Source organism: Carcharhinus amblyrhynchos, chromosome 3 (genome assembly GCF_965287045.1).
Source record: "Carcharhinus amblyrhynchos chromosome 3, sCarAmb.v2.hapA, whole genome shotgun sequence".
NCBI classification, from domain to species: domain Eukaryota; kingdom Metazoa; phylum Chordata; class Chondrichthyes; order Carcharhiniformes; family Carcharhinidae; genus Carcharhinus; species Carcharhinus amblyrhynchos.
Genome location: NC_137326.1, coordinates 127,723,211 through 127,746,680, shown reverse-complemented (window position 1 = coordinate 127,746,680; position 23,470 = coordinate 127,723,211). Strand labels below are relative to the sequence as shown.

The 23,470-nt window shown below is 45.8% G+C and overlaps 1 protein-coding gene across 3 annotated transcripts in view; it reads right to left on the bottom strand.

Moving 5' to 3' along the window:
* Positions 1-23,470, bottom strand: part of gyg1a (glycogenin 1a) — a 90,378-nt gene that overhangs the window by 33,283 nt on the left and 33,625 nt on the right. For all 3 annotated transcript variants that reach the window (XM_080185975.1, XM_080185973.1, XM_080185974.1), the window contains exons 3-4: positions 20,464-20,638; positions 15,416-15,578 (exon numbers count right to left, since the gene is read on the bottom strand). In XM_080185975.1, the coding sequence (XP_080042101.1) occupies positions 15,416-15,578; positions 20,464-20,638 (338 nt within the window). The remainder of the gene's footprint in view (positions 1-15,415; positions 15,579-20,463; positions 20,639-23,470) is intronic.

Sequence of the window (23,470 nt, the reverse complement as noted above, 5' to 3'; positions counted from 1 at the left end):
ATGCAGCACCTTGTCAAAATCCAAATAAATCATGTCCACTGGTTCTCGTTTATCTAATTTCCTTGTTACCTCCTCAAAGAGCTCTAACAGATTTGTCAGTCATGACCTCTCCTTGATGAAGCCGTGCTGACTCAGAACTATTTTATCATGCACTTCCAAGTACTCTGTGATTTCGTCTTTAATAGTGGATTCTAAAATCTTGAATTCAGGCTAACCGGCCTATAATTTCCAGTCTGCTGCTTCCCTCCCTTCTTAAACAGTGGTGTTACATTAGCTACTTGCCAGTCCTCTGGGATCCTCCCTGCATCCAGTGATTCCTGAAAGATCACCACCAATGTCTCCACAATTTCCTCAGCTATCTCTTTTAGAACCCTGGGGTGTATTCCATCCGGTCCAGATGACTTATCCACCTTCAGACCTTTCAGTTTCCCCAAGTGATGAATAAGACATATGGGAATCGTGGGGCTTTATAAATACAGCAGTGAGTACTAAAACAAGCAGGTTATAGTCAACATTTATGAAAAACATTGCTTTGCCTTCAGCTTGATGTTGTGTCCAGTTCCAGGCACCACACTTCCGCACCATAGAATCGCTACAGTGCGAAAAGAGTCTGCATCGAGTCTGCACCAAGTCTCTGAAAGAGCATCTTACCCTGCCCCACTCCTCCGCCCTATCCCCATAACCTTGTGCGTATCCAATGGCTAATTTCCCCAAGCTGCACATCTTCGGACTGTGGGAGGAAACCAGAGTACCCGGAGGAAATCCACGTCGACGTGTGCAAACTTCACACGGTTACCTGAGGCCGGAATTGAGTTTTACTTATTAGTGTCACCAACACGGCAATGAAGTTACTGTGAAAATCTCCTAGTCGCCACACTCTGGCGCCTGTTCGGGTACACTGAGAAAGAATTTAGCATGGCCACTGTATCGAACCGGCACGTCTTTCGGATAGTGGGAAGAAACCGGAACACCCGGAGGAAATCCACTTAGACACCTGAGAACATGCAAATCCTACACAGACAATGACCTAAGCTGGGAATCGAATCTGGGTACCTTCTGCTGTGAGGCAGCAGTGCTAACTACTGTGCCACCATGCTGCCCTGTTGTGAAACAGGAAGGGGTTACAGAGGTAGGGAGGGGTGAGGGCATGGGGAGGGGTTTGAAAAAAAAGATAGAATTCCTGTTGGTTTCTAATATCAGATGTGAGCTACTAACGTGGCCTGCAGTAACCACTAACTCAATCTTTGTATACATTGTTGTTTATCCACAGTATGTTTAGTTTTTGAATATCAAATATCCCTTTTTAACATTTTTAATCCTAAATTTATACAGATTCTTTATTTCAATCTTCACTGGAAAACGACCAGTAAAATCCGTCTTTTCTTTAACATTCGAATGTTTGTGGATCCTGTAAATCCCAGTTTCACTCACAAAGAGTCAGCATGTGAGAACTCTGATCAAAATGCAAGCACTTAGACGTTTAAAGGAATTTGTTTTGCAGTTTGTTGAGACATCCTCTGAGAGGCAGTTAGGTATGGGCTTAGAGCCAACAATTCAACACATTCTGTTTAAATTGTATATTAGAGAGGGAAGTCACTCAGCAGTTAAAACAGATTACAGGGGAAGTATATTCTGTTTAAATGCACCATCATTTCCTTGCAGGATTGTTGCCAGAGTTAGATGAGTGTAGCTACCATAAGACACAGGGGCAGAATTAGGCCACTCGGCCCATTGAGTTTGCACTGCCATTCAATCACGGCTGATATTTTTCTCATCCCCATTCTCCTGCCTTTTCGCCACAAACCCTGATCCCCTTATTAATCAAGAACCTATCTATCTCTGTCTTAAAGACACTCAATGACCTGGCCTCTACAGCCTTCTGTGACAAAGAGTTCTACAGGTTCACCACTCTCTGGCTGAAGAATCGTCCCTTTAGTCTGAGGTTTTGCTATGGGAAGAGATTTGATAGGTTGGGGTAATTTTCCTTGGAACCAAGGCTGAGGGATGACTTGATTGAGGTGTACAACATTATAGGGGAAGAGAGAATGAACAGGATAATTGTTTCTCTTGGTGGAGAATTCTAGAGGCATAGGTTTGAGATAAGTGGTAGGAGGCATAGCAGGGACACGGGGAAGAACCTTTTTTCACACCCAGGGTGGTGGGAGTCTGCAACTCACTGCCCGAGTTGATGGTGGAGGCAGAGACCTTAAACTCAGTACCTGAATCTGCACCTTAAGTGCTGTGAGCTACAGGGCTATAGGCCAGGGGCAGGAGGGTGGGACTAGAAAGGGCACCTGGATGTCTTCAGGCTGGCATGGACAAGATGGGCCAAATGGCCTCCTTCTGTGCTGCAGCTTTTCTATGGTACTTCTCAGTCGCTCCAAGTGCTGTGCTGGTTATAGGGAGAGTTACAGTGTAGGTCTCATTTTGTTAGCACCTTGACTTAATGAGCCGGAAATGGTTCCCACCACCACATCCAGGCCCCTGGTGTGTCTCGAAACACCGCTTAGCAGCATAAAACCCAAAAATGTAGACTAATAAGAGACACCATAAAGTTTACAGGTAATTACCTGCGAGATACTGGCGTCTATGGCATTGCCAAAGGCAAAACAGAGTTGCATCATAGTAAAATTCACCAGGTGAAACAAACCATTTTCAGAAGGAACCTCATACTCAAAGAGACAAGTCAAATGTGAACCTATTCCGTCTTGCTTGAAGTAAGTTGGGTCATAATTAAACTGCACAATCACTTATGTTATTCAGAGCACTTACAATATTGAACTGCACTCAATTATGGACTTCTCAAAATATGAATTATACTGTAACTGGTAGAACTCTTGGGAATATTAACATGCAGAGGGATCTGGGCGTGCAGGTCCACAGTTCCCTAAAAGTGGCAACACAGGTGGCCAAGATGACTAAGAAGGCTTATGGCAAGCTTGCCTTCATCAGCCGGAGCAAGAGTTGGGAAATCACATTGCAGTTATATAAAACCTTTGGAGTATTGTGTGCAGTCCTGGTCACCACGTGGAAGCTTTGGAGAGAGCGCAAAAAAGATTCACCCGGATGTTGCTTGGTCTTGAGGCTGTGAGGGGAGATTGAATAAATTTGGATTGTTTTCATTGAAAGATGGAGGCTGAGGGGAGAACTGATAGAGGTCTACAGAATTATGAGAGGCATAGACAGGGTGGACAGTCAGAGGCTTTTTCCCAGGACGGAAGTGTCAATTACAAGAGGGCACAGGTTCAAGGTAAGGGGGGAAAGTTTAAGTGAGATGTGTGGGAGAAGTTTTTCACACAGAGAGTGGTGCGTGCTTGAACATGCTGCCAGAAGAACTGGTGGAAAGAGGCACATTAGCAACATTTAAGAGGCATCTGGATGGATACATGAATAGCGAGGGAATAGAGTGATAAGGATCGAGTAAGAGCAGAAGGTTTTTTTTAAGTTTAGTTAGGGCATCATGATCAGCACAGACTTGGAGGGCTGAAGGGCCTGTTCCTGTGCTGTTTGTTTCTTTGTTCTTTGTTATTTATAGAACTTATTTCAGGATGGATCTTTATACCAGAGAGTCAGGTAGTTTTAATTTATTTATTCATTGCAAGTAGGCTTACATTAACACTGCAATGCAATTACTGTGAAAATTCCCTAGTCGCCACACTCCAGCACCTGTCTGGGTCCACTGAGGGAGATTTTAGCATGGGCAATGCACCTAACCAGCACGTCTTTCGGACTGTGGGAGGAAACCGACAGACACGGTGAGTACGTGCAGACTCCACACAGACAGCGACCCAAGACCGGGAATAGAACCCAGGACCCTGGCGCTGTGAGGCAGCAGTGCTAACCATTGTGCCACCGTGGTCTCCACTGTGACACTGCACCGCCCACTGTGCCACTCTGCTGCCCACTGTGCCACTGCACTGTCCACTGTGACACTGCATCACCCACTGTGTCACCACGCTGCCCACTGTGCCACCGTGCTGCCCACTGTGCCACTCTGCTGCCCACTGTGCCACCGCACCGTCCACTGTGCCACTGCGCTGCCTGCTGTGCCACTGCAACCCCCCCACCCCCCCCCAGTGTAACACAGAAAACAAATGACCAAATCCACAAGGCAGTCCAACAGCAAGCAAATTAATCCAATTACTTGAATTGTTCCGAGTGAGCAATCAATGTTGATGCCAAAACGTTGTGAATATAATCAGTAGCCCCAATTAGAATGCCTCAGTGCGCCCCAGACTTATTGATCTTTCAAAAGCAACTGCAAGCAACACAATCTGGCGAGCCAGGTTCCAGTGCTATTCCAAAGTGCGACTTTCTCCTTCGGATGAACATTGTTGAAGGTGGCACCTTCTGGCTCCTCCATCCCAATTAAGGGGTTTTGTTTTCCCCAACAAATTCTTTCAAGCCGCCTCTCTACGAAATGCTGGTGTCCACAGCTTCTGGCGTTTCAGCAAGTGCCAATTAACAACAACATTCCAAATTCCCAAGGCAGAAACAAAAGATTATTGTCGACTGAGATTGAAGCGGAGAATTGTAACTACGTGCCAGACTCCACCATTTCACAAATCTATCAAAACCGCAAAGCCTACCCTTGCTGGAGTACGGAGCTACGATGTAACCTTTTGACTCCGGCATCTTGCTTTCTCTCAATACAGGGTGACACAGTGGCACTGCTGCCTCACAGCGCCATGGGTCTGGGTTCAATTCCAGCCTCGGGTGACTGTCTGTGTGGAATTTGCACATTGTCCCCGTGTCTGTGTGTGCTTCCTTCCATCCAAAGATGTGCGGGTTAGGTTGATTGGCCACGCTAAATTGCCCTGTAATGTCAGGGGGACCAGCTAGGGTAAATATGTGGGGTTACGGGGATAGAGCCCGGGTGGGATTGTTGTCTGTTCAGGCTCGATGGGTTAAATGGCCTCCTTCTGCACAGTACGAATCCTAAGAACAAATGTGTTCAATCTTTTATGTTTTGATTTGATTTGATTTATTATTGTCATATGTATTAATATACAGTGAAAAGTATTGTTTCTTGTGCGCGATACAGACAAAACATACCATTGACAGAGAAGAGGACAGGATGCAAAATATAGTGTTACAGTCATAGCTAAGGTGTAGAGAAAGATCAACTTAGTGCGAGGTAGGTCCATTCAAAAGTCTCATGGCAGCAGAGAAGAAGCTGTTCTTGAGGTAGTTGGTATGTGACCTCAGACTTTTGTATCTTTTTCGTGACAGAAGAAGGTGGAAGAATGTCAGGGGTGTATGGGGTCCTTAATTATGCTGGCTACTTTGGTGAGGCAGCAGGAAGTGTGGACAGAGTCAATGGATGGGAGGTTGATTTACGTGATGGATTGGGCTACATTCATGGCCTTTTGTTGTTCCTTGCGGTCTTGGGCAGAGTAGGAGCCGTACCAAGCTATGATACAACCAGAAAGAATGCTTTCTATGGTGCATCTGTAAAAGTTGTTTCATCCAGAATGTATGGTGATGCCACTCCACTGCAATGAACAAAGGTTTGGCTGAGTGCCAAATTCTCCATCCTCACTGGCAGTGGTGATGTGGTGTGAATGGTCAGTGAATTCCAGCCATTGAACTGATTTGTACATTCTGTTGACTTAAGAAAAGCAATGGCAATGCCTGCTTGGCACGACTCGCGCAAATAGCAGCACTATATGCATATTACGAAGGAACATAGAACATTACAGCGCAGAACAGGCCCTTCGGCCCACGATGTTGCGCCGACCAGTTAAAAAACAATGACCCTCTAACCTAAACCAATCCCTTTTCATCCATAAACCTATCCACGGATCTCTTAAACGCCCCCAAACTAGGTGCATTTACAACTGCAGCAGGCAGGGCATTCCAATCCCTCACCACCCTCTGGGTAAAGAACCTACCCCTGACATCCGTCCTATAACTACCCCCTCTTAATTTAAAGCCATGCCCCCTCGTGCTAGCTTTCTCCATCCGAGGAAAAAGGCTATCACTATCCACCCTATCTAAACCTCTAATCATCTTATATGTTTCAATAAGATCCCCTCTTAGCCGCCTTCTTTCTAGCGAAAACAACCCCAAATCCCTCAGTCTCTCCTCATAGGACCTCCCCTCCATACCAGGCAACATCCTGAAGGACAGACGATTACTGTGTACATTCAGAACTGAACTCACTTCCTACCCAAGTTGACTAATTGTCTAATGTTCTTTGTGCATGTTGTAATTGTACCTTCCAGTGATTGGCTGATTAATGTAAACAGCATGCTCCTTTAGTTGGTTGCAATAGGCAGAGTACAGACTGTAGTCACCAGCTCACACTTGCAAAACCTAAAACGTATACCGTTGGATGTGATTCGGTGATTGGGCAGCACTTTCTGAACAATCCTCAGTGTGATGTGGAGATGCCAGCATTGGACCAGGGTGGGCACAGTAAGAAGTCTCACAACACCAGGTTAAAGTCCAACAGGCTTACTTGGAATCATGAGCTTTCGGAGCGCTGCTCCTTCCTCAAGTGAGTCAAAATCTGGTGTTGTGAGAATTCTTACAATCCTGAGTGTGTCAATAGCTCCACAAACAACCATTTCAAGGCAATCAGTTACGCTTACAACTTGGCTCATTTAAACTCACTGGAAATGATATTTATTCATACGCAGGGACCTGTTCAATGCAAACAAAAAGAATATGTTCAAGCCTGGTTTTTTTTTTAATTACTCCTAAGCATGAGGAGCCTGTAGTTCATCATTGCTTTCTCTTGGGCACCACCTCAGCCAATCAGAGGTGATTTGCCAACAAATCAGCAGCCTTTTTTCCTGTAGTATAAATTGTGATCATTTGAAATTTGGCATTCTTGCATATGTCCTGATGAGTGCAGGGTGGAAAGCTTCAGCAACATGTTTCTTTTCTCAGCTATATACATATTGTGAATACAGCAAGAGCTTTTCATCCAACAACTGACACGTTAGTCATGTGGTAAGAAGGAGCATTTCACTGACAGTTTGTAATATAGATGGAAATAAACCCATAATGCCAAAATTAACAATGAGGGGAGCACCCTTATTAAACCGATAAAAATCATGAAGTGGTTGGGGTAATTTTGACTTTGGATATTAGCGTAAAATGGATAGAAACACAGAAAACAGGAGCAGGAGTAGGCCATTCAGTCCTTCAAGCCTGCTCTGCAATTCATTATGATCAAGGCTGATCATCCAACTCAGTAACCTGTTCTTGCCTCCACCGCCTCTCTCACCATCCACATATCCTTTGATCCTTTTAGGCCCAAGGCCTATGATGTAATCCATACAGTGCAGAAGGACAGCATTCAGCCCACTAACTCTGTACTGAGTCTCAGACAGAGCATCATACCCAGACTCTATACCTGCAACCCCACATATTTACCCCACTAATTCCCTTAAACTATACACCTTGGTCAACTACGGGACAACCTAGCATGCCCAATCAACCTAACCTGCACGTCTTTAGACCGTGGGAGGAAACTAGAGAACCCAGAGGAAACCCACAGACACAGGAAGAACATGCAAACTCCACACAATGACCCAAGGCCAGAGCTAAACCCATGAGACAGTAGTGGTAACCGCTGTGCCACCATGCTGCCCTAGAGCTATGTCTACTGCTTTTTTAAAAAAAATCTTTTTGAAAAAATGTTTTGGCATCAACTGCTTGAGAATTCTACAGGCTCACCACTCACTGGGTGAAGAAATTTCTCCTCACCTCAGTCCTAAGTAGTTTACCCCCTATTCTCAAACTGTGACCTCTGGTTCCGGATTCCTCCCACAATTGGGAATAGCCTTTCTGTATCTAACCTGTCGAGCCCTGTTAAGAATTTTATAGGTTTCTATGAGATCCTTTTCATTATTCCGAACATCAGTGAATATAATCCTAACCGACTCAATCTCTCCTCATACGTCTGTCCTGTCATCACAGGAATCAGCCTGGTAAACCTTCTCTGTACTCCCTCTATAACAAAAAGCAGTTGGCACATCACAACATTCAGGTCTATGGGCCAAGTGCTGGCAGATGGGATTAGATGGGAGTTCAGGTGTTTCTAATGTGTCGGTGTGGATTCAATGGGCTGAAGGGCCTCTTATATGATTCTATAATTCTAAGAACATTCTTCCTCAGGCAAGAAAACCAAAACTGCACGCAGTATTCCTGGTGTGGTCTCGTCAAGGCCCTGCATGACTTTAGCAAGACATCCCGGGGTTCCTGTACTAGAATCCTCTCGCTTTGAAGACCAACAGGCTTCACCGCCTGCTGCAGCTGCCTGCTTCAGCTGGATTGGCTGACAGGCAGTCTGGTGGATGTTGGCGGGGTGGCATCCTGAGAGAGGAGAGTGGGTTCTTGCTCCAGGGAGACACAGTCGCTCCCCTGAATGGCACCTCAGCGCTCATCTGCAGCCTGACGACCCCTTTTTAGCAGCCACAGTGGGAGGCTGTCTGAGTTTGCATGGTTTCAGCCTGAGCTTCCACTGCAGCACAAGGTGCTTGTTCATTTTGACATGTTTGTGACATTCGCCACACAACAGTGGACTGCAAGATCCCAACCTTGCGCTGTATTGCGCTCTCTGCTGCCCTCTGTGCTGGGGAGGTGCAAGTAAATTTCATTCCATAATGGCTGCCTGCAGTTCATAGAAACCATAGAAATCTCTACAGTGCCGAAGGAGGCTATTTGGCCCATCAAGTCTGCCCCGACCACAATCCCAACCAGGCCCCTTTCCCCATAACCTCTGACACTAAGGTCAACTTAGCATGACCAACCTGCACATCTATGGACTATGGGAGCAAACCAGAGCACCTGGAGAAAACCCACACAGACACAGGGAGAATGTGCAAACTCCACACAGGCAGTGACCCAAACTGAGAACTGACTCTGTGTCCCTGGCGCTGTGAGACAGCAGTGCTAACCACTCTGAGCATGTGCTGAAGTTTAAAGTTATTAATAGTGTCACAAGTAGGCTTACATTAACACTGCACTGAAGTTATCCCCTAGTTGCCACACTCCGATGCCTGTTTGGGTACTCTGAGGAAGAATTTAGCATGGCCAATGCACCTAACCAGCACGTCTCTCGGACCGTGGGAGGAAACCAGAGCACCCAGAGGAAACCCATGTAGACACAGGGAGAACGCGCAGACTCTGCACAGACAGTGGCTCAAGCTGGGAATCGAACCCGGGTCCCTGGCGCTGTGAGGGAGCAGTGCTAACCACTGTGCCCACGTTGCCACATAAAGTGGAAAAATACATGGGACAATTATCATGGCTGGCATTTGCAAGTGTCCTCAGAGTTGGCTACCACCTCTCTGCTAGAAAGGGGGGATTCCCAAGCCCTGTGCAAAGTGGGTGCAGGACAGCTGGACAGTGAGCACAGGCTCTCTGGCAGAACTGCTCGTGAATTCAGCATTTGTGTGTGTACCTTGCTTTTTATTTCCAGTGCACGACTGAAGTCTTCATGAATCCACTGCAGTAGGACTCTTCTGTGGCCTCACCTTCGAGTGAGCTGCCATCTGTGCCACACATTCTCTCTGCCCTGGCTGCAGTCCATTTCTTCTGAGTGTCTAACCATGTGTAGATGCTGAATCTAAGCTCCCCTCTAGATTACATGCAATGTCAGTATCTGAACTGGTGGCAGCAAGTGTCAGACCGAGTGTCAGTGTTCCATTAGAGCAGTGAGCTTCGTCTCCAGAATAATGACCGTAGGTTGGAAATGCTTGCTTATCCAATAAAGTTTAAGCGAACCTGAAAATGTTCTTCTGGGTTATACAGCGTGCTAGCAAGCGGCAGCACAGTGGTTAGCACCGCTGCCTCACAGCCCCGTGGCCCCAAGGTTCAATTCTGGTCTCGGGTGACTGTCTGTGTAGAGTTTGCACGTTCTCGCCATCTCAGCGTGGGTTTCTTCCAGGTGCTCTAGTCTCCTCCCACAGTCCCAAGGATGTGCAGGTTACGTGGATTGGCCATGCTTAGCTGTCCCATCATTATTACTAAAACATCCCAGTATGTGTAGGTTAGGAGGATTAGTGGGATAAATGGGATAGGGCCTAGGTGAGATGCAGACCCGATAGGCCGAAATGACCTCCTTCTGTGCTGGAGGAACCCTGTGATTCTATGAATAGCTGGCAACATTTGCAAGCTATGAATGTGAGCATGAGGCTTGCAGCAATGCTGAGTGCGTGACAGTCAGGAGAAGCTGGGAATGTGAGGTCTAAGTCATTTGATTTATTATTGTCACATGTATTAGTATACAATGAAAAGTATTGTTTCTTGCACGCTATACAGACAAAGCATACTGTTCATCGAGAAAGAGATGACACACTGCAGAATGTAGAGTTACAGTCAAAGATAGGGAGTAGAGAAAGATCGGTGTAATAAATTAAAGCATTGTTAGAAAGTTTAAAAGAGTTAGAATGAAGTTTTAGGAAGAAAAAATGAGAGTAAAAGATAGAATTAGAAGGTATGCTGGGCACAGCTTGTAAGAAGTCACCTTGCTCCGGTGCCATCTTGGAAAAAACAGACGGTTGGTAATGAGTGAAGGTGTTAAACGTAATATTGTATGGACAGATGGCTCATTTGTAAGGATGTGGCATTTGGAGTCGCAATCACTGATCTCAATCACTCATGTGAGATGACTAAACCTCTTCCTCCATGTTACCCAGGTTCTCAGTGAAACACTACTTGCATTAACAGTAATGATCCCACTGTCTCTGTAAAACTGGGAAGGTCTCCTGGATAGAAAACAACTCACCTCCTGTCCCCTGCCAGCACCAAGGCCCCCAGTGCGGCAGCAGAGCACAGTCTCTGCGTTGTTACATAACACGTCACTCTTCTATACAGAGCTGACACACATCCTCAGCTGCTTCCTCTCTATACGAGATCCAGTCTGCCTCCAAGTAATGCAGGCTAGCTTTAAGTGCTGCCAGCTATATGCAGCATGTTTAGCAGTGGGTGCCACATAGCGAGCAGCGGGCAGCACAGTCTGCATACTGCCTGCATCAGAGGGAATGGCTGCAGGTTAATTTAATCCTGCATTGCCATCCCTTTCTGCCTTTGCCAGGGCCATCCCGTTTTGTTCCCGCCACTTTCATTCTAAACATTTATTTTTCAGTAGTCAAGCTTAAAATACCTGAGAGCTTGAGTGTCAATTCTTGGGAACAACTCTCACACTGTAATGTGGTTTAAATGTACTCTATCAGGTAACAGAATCACAGAGGTTTACAGCATCGGCCCAACTTGTCCATGCTGATCCATTTTTTTAACCACTAAGTTAGTCCCAATTGCCTGTATTTGGCCCATATCCCTCTACACCGATCTTACCCATGTAACTTGTCTAAATGTTTTTTAAAAGACAAAATTGTACCCGCCTCTACTACTACCTCTGGCAGCCTGTTCCAAAAACCCACCACCCTCTGTGTGAAAAAAATTGCCCCTCTGGACCCTTTTGTATCTCTCCCCTCTCACCTTAAACCTATGCCCTCTAGTTTTAGAGTCCCCTATCTTTGGGAAAAGATGTTGACTATCTAACTTATCTATACCCCTCATTATTTATTTTATAGACTTCTATAAGACCACCCCTCAGCCTCCTATGCTCCAGAGAAAAATGTGCCAGTCTATTCAGCCTCTCCTTATAACATCTCCTACTGTCAGGTTAAGCATTGTTACTAGTGGTGCTAACAATTAAAATCAGCAATTTAAATTATTTGCTTTAATAAAAATAGTAGCTCTTCTATTGCATAGCTGAGGAAACCACTTAGAACATAGAACATAGAGCACTACAGCGCAGAACAGGCCCTTCGGCCCACGATGTTGCGCCAACCAGTTAAAAAACAATGACCCACTAACCTAAACCAATCCCTTTTCGTCCATAAACCTATCCACGGATCTCTTAAACGCCCCCAAACTAGGCGCATTTACAACTGCAACTTGAATCGCTGTTATCCGGGGATGGCGGGACAGACCTATGAGGAGAGATTGACCAGGTTAGGATTGTTTTCACTGGAGTTCAGATGAATGAGGGGGCATCTCATAGAGGCTTGTAAAATTCTAACAGGACTGGACAGGGTAGATGCAGGGAGGATGTTCCTGATGGTGGGGGAGTCCAGAACCAGGGGTCACTGTCTGAGGATTCGGGGTAGACCATTTAGGATGAAGATGAGGAGACATTTCTTCACCCAAAGAGTGGTGAGCCTGTCGAATTCATTACCACAGGAAGTGGCTGATACCAAAACATTGAATATATTCAAGAGGCAGTTGGATATAGCAATGTTTTTCCCCAGGTCTTAGGCTCTGTAAGTCTGGGCTGCTTCATTCTCATAATCCAGTCCTGTCTCACACAGGCCCACCTCTTGGGAGGAACTTCTTCTGGAAAACACCAGAGGCCTTTCTAATCACATCCAGCCACAACAAGATACCTCAAACTTGAAGGAAAGTAGGGAGATTGTTCGAGAAAGGTAGTCTATGCTTCTTGTAGGCTCTCTTGCTTTGACCTTTCTGGGTGCTCTTATTTGTGGTGCCCAAGTGCAAGGTTTAATGCTGGCTCCTTCAGGAACCTCCAGAAACTGTTACTTTTCCATCCTTCAGCTGAAAGTCAAGCAGTTGGATATGATAGCTCTTGACCGCCTGCTTATGAATCCCTGAAAATCCTCGGGCAACATGACATGGCGAAGAGGCAACGACCCAGTATAACTGGCATTTGCACAACATCTCGGAAGTATGCAAGGGAGGAAAGCGTAAAGGACAGACAAAGAGTAAGAGCGAGGACGATAGAAGAGCGACAGACAAATACAGACACAGAAACATAAAAATTATTTGGCCCTTCAAGCCTGCTCCGCCATTCTTTTTGATCATGTAGACAATTGAGTTCGATATCCTGACCCCCCCTCACTTCTCCCTTCACCCCAAACTAAGAGAAGTGAGATGAACCCAGCAAGAGGGGGAGGGAGAGAGACAACAAGAGAGACAAAGGAAATCGAGAGGAGACAAATGGATACTACATCCGTTGAATGTTCCTCAAACCTTTAAGATTAGATCTCTTATTGATCCCTTGTGTTTTTGACCACATTGAATTGCCATTTGCACAATTCCTTATTTGGAGAAGGGCGTTCTTTGTAATCTGAAGGGGTTTAGTCAACTTTCTTTATATAGTTACGGTTGGAGTGTGATAAGCCTCGGGCACGGAATACCTTATTCATTACTTTATTTATAGTTAGTCCAACACACAGTTTACGGAGGTGCCTCCAGCATTTCCATCATGTAACCAATTGTCCCTGTGAGACTCTATCAAAAACCGTTATTAATAGACCTTGGAGCAAGTGCCACCACGATAGTGTTTTGCCACTAGGGTCTAACTTGCATTCGCTTCAGGTTTGTCTTTCTACTGCAATCACTGTCTGAAATGTTTACACTTTACAAGTCCAAATGTGCAATAAAGTGGAATTTATTATCATCTTCCCAATTAGAATCAGGATGTTTAAACTATCCACCAGTGAATACTTGGATAATGGGCACAGAGCTGAGTTATACTGCCAAGTATACATCATTCACAGACTGCGATAAAAACAGACCTTCAATAACCAACAAGAACTCTGCAACCTGTGATCCAAAGACTGCTTATATTTTTCCCTGTAAATTTCTCACAGAATTGTGGACTTTTAACCATCAAAACTGATCGGAAGTGAAGCACAACTCCCTACTACGTGACATCCTGAGAATTGTGGGCGGCACAGTGGCACAATGGTTAGCCCCGCTGCCTCACAGCACCAGGGACCCAGTTCGATTCCCGGCTTGGCTCAATGTCCATGTGGAGTTTGCACAGTCTCCCCGTGTTTGCGTGGGTTTCCTCTGGGTGCTCCGGTTTCCTCCCACAATCCAAAGATGTGCGGATTAGGTGGATTGGCCATGCTAAATTGCCCCCTACTGTCAGAGGAACTAACTAGGGTAAATATATGGGGTTATGGGGATAGGGCCTGGGTGGGATTGTGGTTGGTGCAGACTCGATGGGCTGAATGGCCTCCTTCTGCACTGTAAGATTCTATGAATGATTTAATGCTGCATACCATCTGTAGTTATACCACACATAGTGCAATGTTAAAGCTGTCCCAAACCTATAACAGTCACCCCCTAGAACAGTGAACATGTGACCTATCTGGGCTCTGAGTGCAGCCTACGAGACATCTTGTTGACCGCTGCCCATGCACAGGGTTGCCATACTCCGCTGATTTCCACCCACGTAGCTTTATTCTGACTGTCACAACTGAAGTGATACACACGTAAAGCAAGTGAAGTGAAGTGAGGTGGGTGTTGATTGCTCACAACATTGACTGTGAGAGCCGTGCGCTCCCTCTGTGTCCAAAGTGACAATATTTCTTTTGTTCTTACCCTTTGAAAGTTATGATAGTTCTATTAAGATGTAAACGAGTAAACATTTTCTGTAACACGTTCTGAAATATTCGGCATGTATTAATTATTATTCACGAGGTCAGGGCTAGTGAGCAAGCCTGATTTCAAACTTGCGGCCCACTGAGATAGAAGAGGGACACTCAGGTGGCCCACTCACTCGCGTAGATTGCCCATCACTGTTCTAGAAGAGGGTGCATGAAGACTCCATCATCCCCAAGTTCCCCATCATGAGTTGAAATGTATACCATCGTTCCATTATGATTGCCGAGTCAAAACCCTGTAACTTCCACACCGCTAACTCCTCACCATCCTGAAATAGCACACTGGCATTCCCCTTGGCACATGGGCAACAGCAGTCCAAGATGGAAGCTCAGCATCACCTTCTAGAGGGCAACTTGGGATAGGCAACAGATATTGGTTTTGCTAGCGATGCTCAGATGGTCGTATCACAAGAACAATTTAAAAAATATATGGAAATATGCAGCTATATACTACTTGGGTGACCTCATACCTGAATTATAGCACACAATTTGCATTAATGCATAGTCTGAATGAGAGGTGATGGCCGAGGAGTATTACCGCTGGATTATTAATCCAGAAACTCAGCTAATGTTCTGGGGACCCGGGTTCGAATCACACCATGACAGATGGTGGAATTTGAATTCAATGAAAAAGAAATCCGGGATTAAGGATCTATTGATAACCGTGAAACTGTTGTCAATTGTCAGAAAAACCCATCTGGTTCACTAATGTCCTTTAGCGAAGGAAATCTGCTGTATTTACCAGATCTGGGCTACATGTGACTCCAGGGCCACAGCAATGTGGTTGACTCTCAACTGTCCTTGGCCAACTAGGGATGGGCAATAAATGGGGGCCAGCCAGCGATGCCCATGTCCCATAAATAAAAAAATTAAGAAGCATGCAGAGGGCTGGCCAGTGAGATGCGTCAGTGCAAATGACTTTGCAGCAATAGGCGCCAGAGATCATGCATAAAGTTTACTTTCAGACAAACGTGACATACCATCAAAGCTGCCCTTCTCTGTCGAAAACTGTAGCAGTTCATTGTAGGTTTCAATGGAAGGGCGGTAAACAAACACTCCTGTATTGAAGCAATCCGGCCAACCAGGATCAGGGGCTGCAGATAGCTCTTCCCTTTCAAAGAGTTCGTCAATGTTGCATAATACCTATTAAAAATATCAGAAGCTTTGGTTATAGGAAATACTCGCAAGAGCTGGCACAGATTGTGATGGGCCGAACAGTCTCCTTCTTTGGTGCATCTTTCTGAACATTGTCTAAAGTCATTTGAGGACAACAGCATTATAAACTAGTTTGTGCCTTGCTTTGATAGTCCACAGAAATCCTACAGTGCAGAAAGAGGCCATTCGGCCCATCGAGTCTGCACCGACAACAATCCCACCCAGGCCCTATCCCCGTATTTACCTGCTAACCCCTCTAACCTACGCATCCCAGAACACTAAGGGGCAATTTAGCTTGGCCAAACCACCTAACCCTGCACATCATTGGACTGTGAGAGGAAACCAGAGCACCTGGAGGAAACCCATGCAGACAAAAGGAGGATGTGCAAACTCTGCACAGACAGTGACCCGAGCCGGGAATCGAACCCAGGTCTCTGGAGCTGTGAAGCAACAGGTGCTAACCACTGTGCTACTGTGCTGCTCCATGGTCCTTATGAAAGGGGTAGTGTCTCAATGTACACTTGAACTGCAAACTGTACAACCCACATACTGACATCTCATACACACCTTTTTAAGGCAGTATATTTTTAAAATGGACAGTATTCAGTAAGTTACGCCTTTGTAGAATCAAATCTTTAGGCTACACCTACTCCATTGCTATTTATGGAGGCTATATTACAATAGTAGTTACATTTCAAAATTACTTCATTGGCTGTGAAGTGTATTGGGATTGTCTTGAAGACATGAAAGGCACTATACAAATGCAACCTCATTCTTTCTTTAAGTGGTTAATATTAGACCAGTCAGTCACTTTGTAGAGAACTACTGAAGCATAAGGAGGCCATTCAGCCCTTCAAGCGTGGGTTTCCTCCAGGTGCTCTGATTTCCTCCCACTATCCAAATGTGTGCAGGTTAGGTAGGTTGGCTATGCTACATTGCCCCTTAATGTCAGGGGGATTAGTGGAGTAAATAGGTGGGGGTTAAGGGGATAAGGCCTGGGCGGGATTGTTGCCAGTGCAGACTCAATGGGCCAAATGGCCTCCTTCTGCACTGTGGGCGGCACGGTAGCACAGTGGTTAGCACTGCTGCTTCACAGTTCCAGGGAGCTGGGTTCGATTCCCGGCTCGGGTCACTGTCTGTGTGGAGTTTGCACATTCTCCTTGTGTCTGCGTGGGTTTCCTCCGGGTGCTCCGGTTTCCTCCCACAGTCCAGAGATGTGCAGGTTAGGTTAATTGGCCATGCTAAAGTTGCCCCTTAGTGTCCTAGGTTGCTTAGGTTAGAGGGATTAGTGGGTAAAATATGTAGGGATAGGGGGGTAGGGCCTGGGTGGGATTGTGGTTGGTGCAGACTTGATGGGCCGAAGGGCCTCTTTCTGCACTGTAGGGTTCAATGATCTATGAAAACCGGTCAAGCCTTCAGACACAAAGAATGGGCAGTTTTAGGGTTACTGTCGACACACGAATGGGTTCGAGGAATTCCAATGTGCTTTCTCATGGAGCTGTTGGAAGACATTGAAAGCAACAAAATCTAGTTCAATTGGAGGTGACTTCATTGGCATTCTGACAAAAGGCAAATCTTCCCACCCCAATTATAGCTTCAGTAAGTGGAGCTCTCCTCCAGCGTTACTCATACCTTTGGCATCAACTCAAGCGCATGTGACTACTAAAGTTAACCCTTTGTGGGGATTATAACCTTTCCTCTCTCCAGCAGAATAAATCAGAGAAGCTGCAGAATGCTAAAGCAATTATTAATCTGTTTTTTTTTTCTTTGATCCAAGCTTTCAGTGCATTCCGTAGCAATACAAACAAGCTAACAAGAATGTGGGAAATATTCATAGAAATCATAGAAACTTTACATTGCAAAGAGAGGCCAGCTGGTCCATCGAGTCTGCATCGGCCACAATCCCACCCAGACCCCACTCCCGTATCCCCACAGAGTTACCCACTAATCCCCCAACCTACGCATCTCAGGACACGAAGGGGCAATTTTAGCATGGCCAATGAACCTAACCTGCCTATCTTTGGACTGATACTGAGGAAGTACTCTGGGATCAGGCCATAAGAGTGGCATTGTCCAAGAGTATTTACTCCCAAAGCTATATTTAGATTTGTTATCACGTTATTCATTACTGGTCCCTTAGACCAAGTTTGATTTTGGAACACTGAAACTTGCTCAGTCGCTTAGAACCCTACACCCCTCGTGCTCCACGCAGTTCCTGTGGGTGATGGGACCCTAGGCTGGTGAGCAAGGTACTACTCGATCAGAGACATGGGAAGGAGCCAGGGAGCCGGTGGGAAATGCGGAAGTATGGATTGAAATTTAAATTGTATTCTGACTGACAGGCTCTCCCTCTTCTGAGCTGCGAGGTTTCCACAGAACGCAAAGCTGCAAACCAGCTGGGCCGAGAGCAGTTCTGCCTCATGAGGGGGAGCGGGAGAGAGTGCGTGAGGGGGAAGAGAGCGTGTGAGAGAGAGGGAGACCTATCGGGGGAGGGGGAATCGGAGCAGACAGATTACCTTGGGCAGGGGTGAGGGGAAATTATTGAGCAAATGCCATTCCCCTTGACCCACAAGCACAGCCATAAAGGCACTTTCCACATCGATCCCTGTTTTTGGTACCTTTCACCTGCTGAGTTTCCCCAAGGCTAAAGGAAACATGGCTGACTGGTTAAAATTTGAATCAGGGTAGAAATATCAAAATCAAAGGGACATAGATTTAAGGTAGCGACACGGTGGCACAGTGGTTAGCACTGATACCTCACAACACCAGGGACCCCGGTTCGATTCCCGGCTTGGGTCACAGTCTGTGTGGAGTCTGTATGTTCTTCCTGTGTCTACGTGGGTTTCCTCTGGGTGCTCCGGTTTCCTCCCGCAGTCGAAAAATGTGCGGGTTAGGTGGATTCACCATGCTAAATTGCCCCGTAATGCTAGGGGGGCTAGCTAGGGTAAATGCATGGGGCTATGGGGATAAGGTCTTGATGGGATTGTGGGCCGAATGGCCTCCTTCTGCATTGTAGGGTTCTAATGATTCATGAAGGTAAAGAGAGGAAAGTTTAAAGAAGATGTGTTGCCAGAGGAGGCAACATAAGCAGATATAGGAGCAAATGTTAAGAGGCATCTTGACAGATACATGAATAGGCAGGGAGGGATACAGACTATGTGAAGGCAAAAGGTCTTTAGTTTAGAAAGGAGTCACGTTACTGTGAAACTCTGTGAAAGTTTTCACAGTAACCTCATTGCAGCATTAATATAAGCCTACGTGTGACACTGATAAATAAACTTTATGTGTTGGCACAAGCTAGGTGGGCCGAAGGGCCTGTTCCTGTGCTGTTCTTTGTTGATATGAAGGCATGCAGCCTCTTGAAAATATTTTAATCCTTCTCCCAGGAGGAGTGACTTCTTCCAGGATTTGATGGGGGATTGGCTATGAGATTATTTTTTAAGAAGTTAACAACTAATCCAAACCCAACCCACCTGTATCAGAGGATAGGAATCACCCCCATTGTGTCTTCACCACACAGTTTCACTATAAAGTGCTGCCCTTGAATATGAGGGGCAGGGGGAGAGAAATGAAGGGACAACTGCAGGAAACTTTAGCTTCTGGGATCAGATTCAAATCGGATTTCAACCAAGGCAAGATAAACCATCATTCCTGATAAGATATTGTTAAGTTACAGTCTTTAACACACACAGAAACATGATTTATTGGCATATTTAACAATCTGCTTGCAAACCCTGTCTTGTCATTGACAGTGCCAAGCTGACAGTCACTTCCAAAGTCTAAAGTCTGTGCTAGCAACCTGCCCTTCCCTATGCCCAATATGGAGAAATCTGCATTTTAAACAATTCATTCACAGGATGGTGAGAGTGTCGCTGGCTGGGCCAACACTTACTACCCATTCCTAACTGCTTTTCATTTCAGAAGCTTAGCTTCATAAATCCATCGTGTTGTTTATTAAGCTGCTCCTGTATAACTACTATTCCAAATATTATTACATTTCTACATTTTAGTCCTGGTAGTCATTGTTTTCCTGGATTCAGTTTGTCAGAATTAACATCAAATAGCAAATCAACCCAGAGCTATAATAGGAATTACTCCAGTTTAGTCACATCCTGCACCATCAGCAGTATGTACCTGCTAATACAAACTATATTTGATTGTTTAGGCAGCTCTCGGTCAGTCCGCATTTTGGTGGCATTTTGCAACTCTTAAGTCATCTACTCCAATATTAGGTGGCACAGTTATGGTGGGCACAGTGGTTAGCATTTGGATGCTTATCTCTTAGTATCACAAGTAGGCTTACATCAACATTGCAATGAAGTTATTGTGAAAACCCCCCACACTCTGGCACCTATTTGGGTACACTGAGGGAGAATTTAGCTCAGCCAATGCACCCTAACCAGCACGTCTTTCGGACTGTGGGAGGAAACCGGAGCACCCGGAGGAAACCCACGCAGGCATGGGGAGAATGTGCAGACTCTGCACAGACAGTGACCCAAGCTGGGAATCGAACCCAGATCCATGGCGCTGTGAGGCAGCAATGATTATCACTGTGTCCACTGTAGCTGTGCCTCCGTGCCACCCAATATTGGGGTAGATGACTAAAAAGTTCAAAATACTGTCTGTGTGAAGTTCTCCCTGTGTCTGCATGGGTTCCTCCAGATGCTTAGGTTTCCCTCCACAGTCCAAAGATGTGTGGGTTAGACTGATTGGCCATGCTAAATTGCCCCTTAGTGTCAGAAAGATAAGCTAGGTAAATATGTGGGGATTGGCCCTGTGTGGGATTGTTGCCGGTGTAGGCTTGATGGGCTGAATGACCTCTTTCTGCACTGTAGTGGTTCGATGATTCTACGATGTGAAATCTGTCACTTACCAATGTGTCTGCATCCATGAATATACATTTGGAATAGTGTGTGAGAGCCCAGCAGTGTAGCTTTGTAAACGTCACGCCAAGCTCAGGCCTCTTGATCATAGCCAAGTGAGCTGAATCCTTGCTGTCGAGCACATTCACTAAAATAACCTCATCAAAGATTTTTCCCAGCACCGCTCTGGAGAAATAAAGGCAGGTTTTAAAACAATAAACACACAGTTTGCATTTGAGATGTGTACAGAACTTCCAGAAGAAATTTGTCTAGTATTCAGCTCCAATCTGGTGTCAAAGTGAATGCAACATTTTCAACTAACCCCATCAAGGGCCTTGCTCCAAAGGCAGATATGTCAAGCAATACAATAAGGGCTAAAGGGATGGCCTGGTGGCACAGTGATTAGCACTGCTGCCTCACAGTGCAGGGGATCTGGGTTCAATTCCAGCCTCGGGTCACTGTCTGTGTGGAGCTTGTACATTCTCTCTGTGTTGGTGCGGGTTTCCTCCCACAGCCCAAAACATGGGCGGGTTAGATGGACTGATCATTAATAAATTGCCCTTTAGCGTTGGGGGACAAGTGGGGTAAATATGGAAGTTGTAGGGATAGGGCCTGGATGGGATTGTTGTCGGTGCAGACTTGATGGGCTGAATGGCCTTCTTCTGCACTGTAGGGATTTGATGAATCTATTCTATGATTCTAAATATTATTCTCCAGAGATTAAGAATTATTTGTTTTAATTTTCAAGTAGTCTGGAGAAAAATGGCCATTACTATGCAAACTGCACCTATAAATGGATGGAAAGAAGAACAGAATTAAAGACATTTATGCTCATTAACAGAATATCCATAATAATTGTGATTTCTCCAGTCTGAAATTCATTATCGTAATGAAATGGCAATGAGATTTCAGTGGCCCTGCTGTTTATGGAGTGAAGTTTCCATGTATTGGTAAAGGTTTACTTAATAACCCTGACTCTAGAATTTGACATGCTGAAGTTCTCATGTCAATCAATATCCTCATGGCAGCTTGGGCCAAGATTCCTGATTTGGATAAATTGATGTTAGCTTTGGCTTGATTTCTGCCTGCAGCCAGCACTAAACATAGAATCATCGAATCCCTACAGTGCAGAAGGAGGCCACTCGGCCCATCAAGGCTGCACTGACTCTCCAAATAAACATCTTACCCAGGCCCCACACCACTCCACCTTATCCCCGTAATCCCACTTATTTACCCCGCCATTCCTTCTAAACTACACATCTTGGGACACTCAGGGACAATTTTAGCGTGGTTAATCCACCCAATATGCGCATCTTTGTGGGAGGAAACTGGAGCATCTGGAGGAAACCCACGCAGACATGGGGAGAATGTGCAAACTCCACCAGACAATGACCCAAGCCGGGAATCGAACCCAGGTCTCTGGCACTGTGCTACCATTTGATAAGCTGCGCACATCACCACTGTGCGTATAAACAAGGGCTTAAAGCTAGCATGCATTGGTCTACACGGATGAAAGGTAGCATGGTGATAATACTAGATACCAATAACCCAGGGCCCCAGACTGATGTCTGGAGACATGAGTTTAAACCCCATCATGACAGCTTTGTTTGGGAACAGGAAGAGGGAGCCTTGGGCTCAATGCGTCCTGAGAACAACATCAGCTTGCAATGCAATGCAGTAACAGTTTAGATGATGGAATCAAATCCCTGGCTTACAGGAGCTCTTACTTCTGTAAGGTTTTAACATAGTAAAAGGGAACAAGCATGTGGAAACAGTGGTAAGGTCATGCACTTGTAATCCAGAGGCCCGGGCGAATGTATGGGTGAATTGAAGCATTATTTAAAATGAATTGGTGGCCTGGGATTCTGAAACCTCATGGCATTAATGATGATCACTAGTCAGCCAGATTGATTTAAACTGCATTCTGGTGGTTTTATGCCCCCCGAGAAAGGAAATCTGCCACCCTTCCCCAGTCTGGCTGACATGTGACTCTAGATCCACAGCAATGTGATAACTGCTCTCTAAAATGCCCCAGCAAGTCACCTAAGTTACACCTAATCGAATACTAATCAAACTGAACAGTCAGCTGGCGTTAACCCAGGCAGGGGAAATCGCAAAGGCACACCCTGCTGTGTAAACATCCGGAGAGCTGTGCCAAAATTGCGAAAGGAGTGCCCAAAGCAATAGCCCAACATAATAGTCAACAAATCATACTCACAACCGCTATTTCTGACTCCTCTATTGCCCTACAGTGCAGAAAGAGGCCATTCAGCCCATTGAGCCTGCACCAACAATAACCCTATCCGAGTAACCCCACGTATTTACACTGCTAATCCCCCGACACTAAGGGGCAATCAACCTAACCTGCATGCCTTTGGAGTGTGGGAGGAAACCAGAGCACCAAGGGAAAACCTACGCAGACACAGGGAGTATGTACAAACTCCAGACAAAGAGTGACCCAAGGCCGGAATCGAACCTGGGTCCCTGAAGCTGTGAGGTAGCAGTGCTAACTACTGCGCTGCCCAATAGTGCAGTGATACTGTTGCTTCAGCTGGACACTGGTCTTCTCGGTAATATTCCTGCAACAGTCATGGCTGTGTGTGTGTGTACTGCGCATTCATGTGCGGCTCACAAAACAGCAGCAATAAGCTCAATCGCCACCGTTTTCCTGCTCAAATACAGCTGACATGCAAACTGCTGCAAAATTGTTTTATAATTATTCAGCTCTGGCATGTGGGCGTTGGTGGCATTTATTACCCATCCCTAATTGCCCTTGAGAAGATAGTGGGGAGCCTTCTTCTTCAACCGCTGCACTCTCTGAGATGTTGGTACACCCACCGTGCTGTTAGAGAGGAAATTCCAGGATGCTGACCCAGCCACTCAGTGAAGGAATGGCCGATGTATTTCCAGGTCAGGGCGGTGAGTAAGTTGGCGGTGGTGTTCCCAGGTATTTGCTGCTCTTGTCCTTCCAGATGGTAGTGCTCAAGAGTTTGGAATTGGAAGGTGCTGCCTAAGGTG